This window comes from Eptatretus burgeri, chromosome 13 (assembly GCF_056783735.1).
Source record: "Eptatretus burgeri isolate ZD-2024b chromosome 13, Ebu_testis_v1, whole genome shotgun sequence".
NCBI classification, from domain to species: Eukaryota; Metazoa; Chordata; class Myxini; order Myxiniformes; family Myxinidae; genus Eptatretus; species Eptatretus burgeri.
In genome coordinates, this window is record NC_140973.1 from 82,721,349 (window position 1) to 82,733,743 (window position 12,395).

General features: G+C 50.3%; 1 protein-coding gene across 3 annotated transcripts in view; it reads right to left on the reverse strand.

Moving 5' to 3' along the window:
- The window catches only part of TRNT1 (tRNA nucleotidyl transferase 1), a 26,329-nt gene extending 25,978 nt beyond the window's left edge, over positions 1 to 351 (reverse strand). Inside the window, exon 1 of one of the 3 annotated variants that reach the window (XM_085853387.1) lies at positions 250 to 351. Coding sequence is in view for 1 of the 3 variants with exons in the window: in XM_085853384.1 (XP_085709510.1) it covers positions 51 to 171 (121 nt within the window). In the remaining 2 variants the exon portion in view is untranslated. Of the gene's footprint in view, positions 1 to 50 lie in introns of all 3 variants that reach the window. The other 2 variants (XM_085853384.1, XM_085853386.1) reach the window with 2 other exon arrangements.
- Between the last annotated feature and the right edge of the window lie 12,044 nt (positions 352 to 12,395).

Genomic DNA, 12,395 nt, shown 5'->3' on the forward strand with positions numbered 1-12,395 from the left:
GCACAAAGCCCCCACACTTATGGGAACGATTACGGACAAATCATCGTTACCGGCAATCTGTTTCAGGCCATCGGTGAACAAGGCCTCAAATTGCTCTGTGTCGACCTGCAAGGCCGCTGGACGGCCGCTCATAGCAACGCTCAACCCTCTCCGCAAAAGGTGGCTCCACATCAAACAGAACACCTATCCAACAACCATTAGCCGCGGTATCATTTCATATGAAATACCAGCAATCACAACCAAACGTACAACGATGAAAACTCTGCAAGGAAGGGAAATGACGCAGCGACGCAGCGACGCAGCGACGCAGCGACGCAGCGACGCAGCGACGCAGCGACGCAGCGACGCAGCGACGCAGCGACGCAGCGACGCACCGGAAGTACGTCATCACATACACTCCTGTCACACGGTCGTTCGGGTGTTTTGTTGTTGTAGATATTATTTTCCTTTTTCTTTTCATCCCGTAATGGAGGACGAGCCACGTTATCAATGTCCGGTTTTATTTTTCGAGTTTAGTTTTATACTGTACTGTACTGTACTGTACTGTACCAGATCTACCAATCCAAGAGTTTTTATTGAAAATGACATTATTAAATCTGAGGAAGAATAAACTTTTTTTTCATTAAATACCGATGGGATTCCGGAGTATTGAGGTACCAAGTTTCCTGTGGAGTGCTCAGTGCTCGCTAAGTACCTTAAGGACTCGAGGAAGCACTCCCTTCAAAAACAGTCCATGAACGGCTCGCTTGGCAAGCGCCAGCTCGCTGCTTGATAATTGAACACACACCAGGGGTGTGTTCCGTCAGCAAGCGGCTTGCTAGCGCTTTCCAAACCATTTACAGGTTAAAACCATTTCGACCCCTTCAAGACCCTGAAAAATATTTTAGACCCCTTGACCATTTTGACCCTGTTAAACAGACGGTGGACCACAAAATTTAAATGGACTACGTACTGAGTGTGGTGAATTGAGGTGAATTGAGGGACATGACGCGGGATCACATGTTGTGCGTCTCGCGTATAAGGGGAGGTCTCTCTGCGGCACGAGTGATTGTCCCCGGGGCATTGCCATTTACATCGGCTGTTCACTTGATGCTCGTTGACTGAAGGTGCTCATTGACTGGTGAGAATGGAGATTATATCGAACTCCGTGCTTACGCGGATTTAGTCTGCGTTGATTAATTGCACATGTATACGTTACTGCTTATGTAGTCCTAGCTGAACCTGTATTCCCCGGTGTGCCCGTAGAAGCGGCTCCAATCAAATGGAATAAAGCCTAAACTCTGAAGGTTCTTCTCTCGCTCTCATTTCAATTTATTCCATTTGGTTTTCTCGGCTCTCTCAACCAACGATGGACAAGATCTACAAACCAGAGAGGTTCGACGCAGACCCAAACGCGACTGACGCAGAAATGAAATGGTCGCATTGGTTCTGTTCCTTCTCACACTATCTGACCATCATCGAAGAGGGAGTTGACAAATTTGCCGCTCTCGTGAATCATGTCTCGCCCGGCGTGTACAGGCTCTTCTCGGAGTGCGACACTTCCGAAGCAGCGATCGACGTGCTGCAAGCGCTCTACGTGAAGCCCAAGAACGAGGTATACATACGACATCTTCTCAACACACGCAAGCAAGCAGCCGGGGAGACAATCGATCAGTTCCTGCAAGCTCTGAATCAGCTGGGAAAAGACGGCAGCTTCCGGGCCGTAAGCGCCGAGGAACACCGAAAGGAAGCCACACGGGAGGCATTCATCCAAGGACTCAGATCAGCCCACATACGGCAACGCTTACTAGAGAAAGCGCAACCCACTCTTGACAAGGTAGTCGATCAGGCACGAGCGATGGATACGGCTCAGCAGCAATCTGAGTCATTTGGGACACCGATGCTGCTAATGAACGCTGCTACGATGGGAACCCAAGGAACCCCACTGGCACAGACACAGCCAGACATAGGGGATGGAGAAACACCCGAGGAGCCGGATACCCAGGCCACGTCAAACTCCTCAGCAACTGCTCCGGTTGGTAAATGCTTCTTTTGTGGGTACAAAAGGCATCCTCGTCAAAAATGTCCCGCCAGAGATGCCACATGCATGAATTGCGACAAGAAAGGGCATTATGCCAGGGTATGTAAATCTACTCTAAGGAGAAATAAACCCACTTCTGCGGCTCTCTACTCGCAAAATAAATTGACTGCAGCCTCCCCGGGGAATCTATCCAAGGCTATCGTCAACGTACGAATTAACGGGCATATGGCTGAGGCACTGATTGATACCGGTAGCTCTGAAAGTTTCGTCAACAGCTCGCTAGTGAAGGGCAGGAAATGGGTAATCCACCCGACTGACAATACGGTATGCATGGCCGCCACCTCACTACAATCCCGCGTACGAGGGTACTGCAATGTTGAATTGGACGTAAAAGGGTACACGCATGGGGATGTAAGGGTACTGGTGCTTCGTGATTTGTGCGCAGACATAATTCTGGGTCATAATGTCCTCAAGCAGCACACGAGCGTCGAAATACCCTTTGGAGGAAGCAAACCTCGTCTAATTTTAAATGCGTTGACCACCACGGAGGTGACGTCCCCCCAGCTGTTCGCTAACTTGTCGCCGGTCTGCAAACCGATAGCGATCAAATCGCGGCGATATACCACTGCTGACATGAATTTCATCACTTCAGAAACCAAGCGATTACTGGAAGAAGGAATTATAGAACCGAGCGATTCGCCATGGCGCGCACAGGTGTTAGTAACCAGCAGTCAGAACCATAAGAAACGAATGGTTGTCGATTATTCCCAAACGGTTAATCGCTTTACCCAACTCGATGCCTACCCCCTGCTGCGCATAGATGAGATGGTCGAACGCGTGGCCAATTATAAGATATTCAGTACCATCGACTTGCGAAGCGCCTATCATCAAATTCCCATCCGAGAGGAAGACAAACCTTACACTGCATTCCAGGCAGGGAGGCGCCTCTACCAATTCAGGAGAATACCTTTCGGTGTCACGAATGGGGTAGCTTGCTTCCAACGGGTTATGGACGACATCATCTCAGATGAAAACCTCAAAGACACTTTTGTTTACGTGGATAATGTCACAGTGTGCGGTAGGGATCAGGGGGAACATGAGAGGAATCTAGACAGATTCTTGAGCATTGCTAGAAAATATAATCTGACTCTCAACTACGAGAAATGCGTATTCTCGGCAAGGTCAATTGACCTTCTCGGCTACACGATAGCCGACGGCACAATTAAGCCTGATCCTGAACGATTGCGCCCGCTCCGTGAGCTTCCACCACCTCAGGACTTGCAGACAATGCGCCGGGTGATCGGCATGTTCGCTTACTATGCGAGATGGATTTCGCAATACTCCGAGAAAATACATCCCCTAGTGCATTGCAAAAACTTTCCACCAGATGCCGCTGTTGTAAGAGCTTTCCACAACCTCAAGGATGATATCAGTAAGTCCGTGGTTTTATCGATCGACAGCTCGGTGCCCTTCGTGGTGGAAACCGACGCTTCAAATCACGCCATAGCTGCTACACTTAATCAGTCTGGGCGGCCGGTCGCGTTCTTCTCGAGAACTCTCTCTAGAAGCGAGCAGAGACACTCAGCGATAGAGAAGGAAGCGTACGCCATCGTCGAAGCGCTGCGGAAATGGAGACATTATTTACTGGGAAACCACTTCACGCTCGTTACGGACCAACGATCCATGGCATTCATGTTTGATGGGAAAAATAACGGGAAAATTAAGAATGAAAAAATTATGAGATGGCGGATAGACCTAGCTTGCTACAGTTACGACATTGTTTACCGGCCCGGGAAGGAAAACCCTGCTGCAGATACCTTCTCTCGGGTCTACAGTTCGGCAACAATCAGTCAGGCTTTGCAAGACCTACACGTGTCTCTCTGCCACCCAGGGGTAACCAGGATGGCACATTTCGTACGCAGACAAAATCTTCCCTATTCTGTTGAAGATATTAAACAAATGAATGCTTCATGCCCTGTTTGTGCGGAACTAAAGCCCAGATTCTATGGCGCGGCATCTGGCAGACTGATCAAGGCCACTTCCCCCTTCGAGAGACTAAACATCGACTTCAAAGGGCCCCTGCCGACCGAGACAGACAACAGATACATAATCACCGTTGTTGATGAATATTCAAGGTTCCCTTTCGCATTTCTGTGCTCGGATATGACCTCGGGCACTGTCGTGAGATGTCTCTCTGACCTCTTCGCTATGTTTGGGAGACCTTCGTACATACATTCAGACAGAGGGCCGTGTTTCATGTCGGCCGGGCTAAAACAATTCCTACTAGAGCTCGGCATAGCAACTAGTCGAACGACGGGTTACAACCCACAGGGAAACGGGCAGGTGGAAAGGTATAATGGAGTTATTTGGAAAGCCGTAACTCTGGCGCTGAAATCGAGAGGACTGGGCCCCGAGCGGTGGGAGGTTACTCTTCCCTACGCTCTGAATTCCATACGCTCTTTGCTCTGCACGTCCACCAATGCAACTCCTCACGAACGAATGTTTACTCACCAGCGACGTTATGTTGACGGTCAAACGGTGCCCAACTGGCTGACCCATCCCGGTACAGTGTTCATGAAACGCCCGGTCCGACAAAGCAAGTATGAACCCATGGTGGAGGGGGTCGAACTCATTGACACTAATCCAGAGTATGCTCATGTCAGGCTCCCGGATGGCAGGGAGACCACTGTGTCGGTTCGCCATCTGGCTCCCTCAGGTACTCCTCCCGCAGGCACACCACCTTCTGGCACTCCTCCTTCTGACATTTCCCCCCCAGGAACTCCGCCGGGCGACGGGGCTGCCGCGTTCCACCCGAGAGCGATCGAGGAGTCATCCCCGGCACAAGTCGAGGCTCACCAAGAGGATCGGGAGTCTCCCTCAAGTGAAACTGCCATTTACTCCCGGAGAGGTCGACGAATAAGGCCCCCTCGACGACTCAATCTGTAAAGGGGATTATCGGCATTCTCGCTGCTCATGCTCCCATATGCTCATTATATCATATATCGATGCTCATTTCCATGCTCCTACAACTCAAAATAATCACTGCTTGGCATGTATGCTTCTGTAGACCTATTAGTCCGCGTTGCTTGAAATGTATACTCCTATAGTGCTAAAGCAATCATGGTGTGTAAGTTGGGCCCCTAGTTGCATTTTAAAGGTGCGGAGAATGTGGTGAATTGAGGGACATGATGCGGGATCACATGTTGTGCGTCTCGCGTATAAGGGGAGGTCTCTGCGGCACGAGTGATTGTCCCCGGGGCATTGCCATTTACATCGGCTGTTCACTTGGTGCTCGTTGACTGAAGGTGCTCATTGACTGGTGAGAATGGAGATTATATCGAACTCCGTGCTTACGCGAATTTATTCTGCGATGATTAATTGCACATGTATACGTTACTGCTTATGTACTCCTAGCTGAACCTGTATTCCCCGGTGTGCCCGTAGAAGCGGCTCCAATCAAATGGAATAAAGCCTAAACTCTGAAGGTTCATCTCTCGCTCTCATTTCACTGAGTTCATGTTATTTCATTTTAAATGATCAGTTCGAGCTGCACGGGAAGATCAGCACAAATTTATCAAAAACGACACAGGAAAACCGAACTGCCAGCCTGGCACCGCGGACGTGCTACCAATACACCGCTTCACTGGCACTTCCGGTCGGGTTTTTCGTTGTTTATTTATTTTGCCCAAATCTCGATTAATGAAGTAAAAGTAACAAAACAATTAACGCTGATGAGTACAGGTAACTCACCAAGCATGTGTTTTATGGATAGCTTCCATTCCCTTGTCTAATGGGTAAATAAATGTAAATGCGCTGTGAGTTACTTTGATAGGGTTTTTCTTTTATTTTTCCACGTTCCCCTCACTCTGACCGGCGCCATTGTTCTTTGTGCGTTCAACCACGAACGTGGGCGGAATTCGCTCGAGACTCCGCCCAGAATGAGAGGGTGGAGACGTCCCTCCCCCCCTCCGAAACAGGGTGAATAAGTACGCAGGCGCTGATCTTGATGAGGTACATCACATCACATCTCGTCTTGGCTGGTCTTGGAGGGGGGACTTCTTCTTGGGGTGGTGGTCGCCATTGGGGTGGTTGTCTTGCTGGGCTCGTCGTGCTGGCCTTCTCTTGCCTTGGTCCTCGTCCTCGTCCTCGTCCTCCTCCTCCGCGGATCGAGCCGCTTGAAGACTGCACGAGGGAGGCAGGTCCAAAATAGACCCTGGCCTTCAGCTCCACTATCCTCCGAGCTGAAAACCGAAATAAAGGCATCAGCCACTGTGTGTGTGTGTGTGTGTGTGTGTGTGTGTGTGTGTGTGTGTGTGTGTGTGTGTGTGTGTGTGTGTGTGTGTGTGTGTGTGTGGGTGTGTGTGTGTGTGTGTGTGTGTGTGTGTGTGTCCGTCCGTCCGTCCGTGGGCCCGTCCTATAAGTAGTAAACTGTTAAGTGCCTGTGCTGTATATATTTGCATTGCATTTATTAATAGTCGGTTTAGTTCTGCTGTTTCCCCTTTCCCTATTGTAAATAAATATCCCATTTGTTGAATGTTCCAGCTCGTCCTCGTCCTTTCCTCCATTGGCTTTGCGTGCTGCGTGTTGGGGATTATCTGGCCATTGCCGTTGTAACAGGATAATCGGGACCGACGGTTCTTGGCGATTAAACCGCTCGGCATCGCACACGAAACGAGCGCGCTAAGCGGCTCGTTTTCGTACGAGTTCCGTCGAGGGTGAATTTCCCCGGTAGTTTGACCACGTGGGTATTTAGGTAAATTGAAATTGGCAATCGACCCTACCCCACGTGGTCTATCCATTGGCGAACTTCGGTCCAGTCAGGACCCGTCGGCTCCGGACTTATCTGGGGCGACGACATATACATTCCGGGCGATCGGTCGGGCCGACTTGCAGCTCCATCTAGCGGTCGTGCCCGCAGCCGATACCTGGCCATGCAACAATATTGTTTATTTTGGGGCGTGTCGAACTTTGGGCATTTTAAGGAAGCTTATGAAGATCAAGTCTGTCCATTTACTTCCCAATTTTTTTTTTTGGTTAAAATTGAAAACATGAATTGACCTGTCGTTTTTTTGAATACGCACCAAAATGATGCGAATTAAAGTGTTGAAATATAACCAACTTTATGTGTCGTAATACCCAAATTATTAGCAGAGTGAGCAGCCGAGAGAATGTGCATGTCGGCTGCAGACACAAGGTGATTCATCAATGTGTGTGTCGTCCCTCGGATGGACGTTAAACTAGACATCCCATCGCATACTTACCTCGAAGCTGTCTCATTATCGCCGACACCAGCCGGTTCGTGAAAGATTCGTGTCAAACTTCCCTTGGCTGAGCCCAGCCGAACCGATGAGAAGCTGGGATTAAAGGTGGCCTTTAACTTAAATACATTCGTTAGTCCTCCCCCATTAATCCTCCAAATATATATTTTTTAAAACCGTTATAAACCAATTTGCGACCAACAAACAAATCGATTGACCAATCAGAGTTCATGTGATGAACGGCAAATGAGAAGCTGCGATACTGCAATGATATTTCAGAGTAAAACTACACCATTCCTTTTCATCAGCATCTAAGCAAACCTGTGAAACGTCTTTCCATAACCCTCCCGTAACAGATTGGATCAGATTATTGCCGCACAAGATGTAATTTTAACATTTATTTGGCTTTTTAAATCTGGGATGCATTCAAAAGCACCTTGATCTGCGATGTGAGTCAGCCAGGTGGTGCAAATGAAGATGGCTCCAGTCACATGATCTTGAGCTCATGGCGGTGACACTTTTCATGGGTTATGAGCGTGCTATTTATTTTCAATGTTTTATATATTTTGTTGTTTTGGTTTGGATTAAATCCATCGATGTTATCAAATTGTCTTAATACTTGTTTCAGTTTATTTGGGGGATGGTTTGGATGTGTATTGCTTTTGAAATGGCTCTGTCCGCCATCCATTTCCCCTCCTCACAATCCTGGGCCAGTTTGGTTGAGTCCACGTTTATGTTTGATTTCTTTTCCTAATAAAATGATTATTGTTTTATGTATTTTTGAATTTTGGGTTGCGTGCACTAGCCCAGCGACAAAGTAACTTCCTCACATTGGAATCTGCATCATAGCTTCAGCAGTTATTGAGGTAGGTTGGGCTACATTTTTACATTGTGTTGAGAGGAGAAGAAGAAGTACAAATTTGCTGTTTTGGTGATCTATTCTGGCATCTTTTTAAGTCTTGTTAGTTCAGAAAATGCTAGGGAATAAAAGTTATGGCTTTTAAATGCTTATGGCTTCACTCTTTAGGATGGTGATTCTGAACCCTTCCTCTGTCATTTACCCCCGTCGGCTTGATGTATTTCGCCATTTACCCCCTTAATCCCATGCAAAAAATTTTTTTTTAAATGTGCACCCCTTTACTCCCATGCAAAAATCCCATGATTTTTCTTTCTGGATAGAATAATTTGTATAGAATGTGAGTGTATGTTAGAATGTGTTGTCTGTCTCATATCACGACGATAACAGTGTTATTAATTTTGTCTGAAGTTGCGAAAAAAAAATTGTCATAACTTAATTTTCAGGTATGATATTGTTACGGCTGTGGAAATTCGCAATGCATCATAAAGGACCTCAGATTAGTTTATGTCGCTAAGTTTGTGTTAAATAGGTTTCCCCACCATTGTTTCGAGGGATTCTTCGTGTTCACCAGGCTATGACCCTTTTCGCACCAAAAGGAGTCCGAACACACGGAGTGAAAACGCAGACAAGGAAACCTACGCTAGTGCGTAGGTTTTCGCACCGCTCTGCGGCGCCAAAGCTGGCACGAGAAGCGGCGAGGCGCTTCCTCCTGATTGGTGGATGCACGGCGTGGGGCGGAAAAAGGGGAGGAACCTCTCTTTGGAAGAAGCTTTTCGAAAGAAGGTGGAGCCGAAAACAGGGTGGAGCGAAGGGCGGAGCTCCACGCTATTTAAGGCAGACTGCACGCAAGGCTGTCTCTCTGTCTCTCTGTCTCTCTGTCTCTCTGTCTCTCTGTCTCTCTGTCTCTCTGTCTCTCTGTCTCCTTGGCGCTGGTCCACCTCTTGGGGCTTCTCTCTTCTTCTTGGTTCATGCTCCAGCGTTCTCCCTGTGGTGCATGATTTATTCCCCTGTCTCCTGGTGGTCCTGTGGAGCGACCTGTTGCTGGAGGCGCAGGCTGATGACGAGTCCAGGCGACGCATCAGAGACGCGGACTGAAGGCGCAGCTCTGCCGGCTGTGTGGTGTGAACCTGCGCGTCTGGGTGGGGAGTGCCCGAGAGAGCTTGCCGGCCACGTGGGAGGCCCGGAATCAGGCGCAGCCACGCTAGCTGCCGTGGGGACGCGGCGTCACGACTCGCGGACCACCGAGGGGGGGGCAGGTAACCTGCATCGGTCTCGTGGGCCTTTTCGGTCAGCCAAGGCTCACGGCCATAAAAGTCCGCGGACCCTGTCCACCTCCCTGCCTATGGGGAGGTCTTTCTTTTGCTTTTGTATGACTGTTGTGGCACCATGTCCCTATAAGCAGACCTGTGTAAGTGACTGTACATTGCTCGTATTCGTTGGTAACGCTTTCTATTTGTTTCTTGTACATTGCATGACTGCCTTGCTTCTGAATACGTGTGTGTGTTGTAATAAATGTGCTTGTGCGAAATGTATCCCGTTCGTTGCGTCCTCATTCCCCCATTGGAAATGCCATCTTGCATCGTGGAATAATTAGTTGGGTTTTAAACACCCGGTAAAGAGAATCGGATCCGTCGAGGTCGGCGATAATACCCGCTTGGTTATCGCTGTAGAATGGAACGGTCCGCTTAAGCGGTTCGTGTCCCAAGCCGACCTGCGGCGAGGTATGGACCCTCGGTAAGTTACCCGCACGAGTACTTAGGTATTTCGATATTCGGCGAGTGACCCTATTTCGCGCGGGTAGAATGCGGACTGGGATGTGGTGAGGTTAAACCCTGACCCCTGACTGGTTCCTGGTGATAGTTCCAGGAGGGTCACGACTGAATTGTCTGTCCGGTGGGCGATGCGGCTGCCATTAGAGGTACGCGGCCGCTCGCACGCCGGTGGGTGCAAATTCGTAATACTGGTGTCAGTGAGCGGGAAACAAACTCTCCCGTCTACAAACTAAATTTGCGGGAATCGGCCCAGGGGTGCGCAAAGCGACCCCCCCCCCCCCCCATTCCCATCAAATTCGAGCGATTATAAAAAAATCCACAAAATAAGATGGCTTTTCAAGGCGAACGGGTGCCGGGGGTATTAGAAAGGGATTTTAGAAATGGTAGAATCCATGGCCCAGGACGGAATCCCCGAGCAGGACATTTCCGTGCAGGATGAATTCCCCCCCCTCCCCTCCTCCGCCAACCCCCCACCCCCCGATCCTTGCAGAGTCGGCTCTGCCGAGTGCACTCGACATGGCGCAGTTCTTTGCAATGCTGGCGGAAATGAATAACGGACTAAACAACAAAATGGATGGAAACGCGCAACAAATGAGCAAAATGAATGGTAAAATGAATGCGAATATGCAACAAATAAATGAAGGAATAAACGGAAAAATAGACGAAATGAAAGAAGAAATGGCAAAAATGCGGGATGAGATGCAGCAAATAGGCCGAGGCCTGCAGGCAGGCATAATGGCAATTGCGGGGAGCGAAACGGGGGCAATGGCGATCAAAATGGTGCCGTCACGTGCTGGCGCGAATGACCTTGGGGGAGTGCAACGGCTATCAGGCCCGCAATGGAGGCGGCTGAAGACAGATTAATTCGGGGGACGTGTTGGGCGAGAAGCGTAAAGGTGACAGAGAAAGTGACAGACACAGAGGGAAAAAGTAAAGGGGCTGACTGAGACATGTACGGCAAGACACGTGGAGACGGCAGAAATTATAGTTGAGACAAGGGAGGTAATGGGTGATGAGGTGACTGATTTGGCAGAGACACGGGAGATAGAGGGTGAATTGAACGGGGATAAGGACGAGCACACACACACGGAGGTAGTGGAGGATAATGGGGGCGAGCTCGCGGATTGTCTCGAGACCCGGTGCGAGCAGCTGAATAGCCTCCTCCAGGAACGAGGGGAGGGAATATGCCCCCTTAAAGCAGTTCACGACCAGGTGGGTCCGGTCGAGCTTCGCGGAGTTGAGGGGCGAGTGCTGTAGACGGGTGCACGAGGAGCTTGGGGGGTATGGAGGCCCCGGGAACCCTTGTGGTGACACGATTCCCCAGCGTGAGTGTCCCGGTGTGCGTGGTTGCGAGTGAGCCGAATTGCGTGCCTTCCAGCGCACCGTGTGTGACAGAGACCCCGTTTGTGAGTGGTGTGGTTACGAGTGTGGTCCCAGTGTGTTTGGTGTCAAAATGTGTGTATACGAGCGTGGTGAAATGCGTGCTGCAACGCGCACATAGCGTGGGTGCAAGGGCATGTGTGAGAGCGACCGTGTGTGTGACAGAGACCCCGTGTGTGGATGAGACCCCGAGTGGGAGTGAAACCCCCTGTGTGAGTGGAACCACGTGTGCAAATGAAATGGTCTGCATGAGTGAAGCATGGTGTGTAAGAGGGACAGCGTGTGTGAGGTCGCTGTATGAGAGAGAGAGAGATGACGGTAGGCATGCGGGAGAACGCAACCGCATGTCCGAGAGTCATGACATGGTGTGTGAGCGTCGTGACACACAGGAGTGCGTGGGTCGAATGTCGACGGAGACGGCGACAGATGGACAAATGCCGAGTAGCGGCCGTAGCTGTTTTGGGGACCGTGCCGGGTTTGCCCGGCGGCGAGCGCGAGGTTTGTGCCGTGCTGCGCATGAGACCGCCACGTGCTCGTCTGCGCGAGTGAAACCCAGTCCGGAAACTTACGCGGTAGATGTAGCCGATCCCACGGACGAACAGAAGGTAGGCTGGATAATGGATTTGGACTGGACGGGTTCTCCAGGCGGGCGTGTGTGTGAAGCTCTACGTGGCCTGCGCAGTGTGTTCTGTTCGCAGAGCGCACGGCGCAGGTTACGGACAGGCAGAGCACATGTGTTCGTGTGGGGAACCCCTCGAAATGCGAGGTTTGCTTTGAATGCACAGGGTGACGTCATGGCTGCACGTGTGGTTGGAATCCGGCAGGAGGGTGAATCCCTGCCGGATGGGGCCGTCCAGGACGGACGAGGTGCGCGAAGCGCGAGCAGCTGCCATGACGTCACTGGAGTAAAAGAGCGCTGGTTGCGAGTTGCCGCGCTGATGCACGCGCATTAAAAAAAAAAAAGAAGAAGCCTCGCTTCGGGTGAACAGGATTCCCTGGGCAGGGGTGGAAGACCCCCTTGGCCAGGGCACAGGACAGAACTAGTTAGGGGGAAGGGTTAGTGATAGCTTGATCGGCTCCATGGGGCAGGGATAAGTCATCATGGG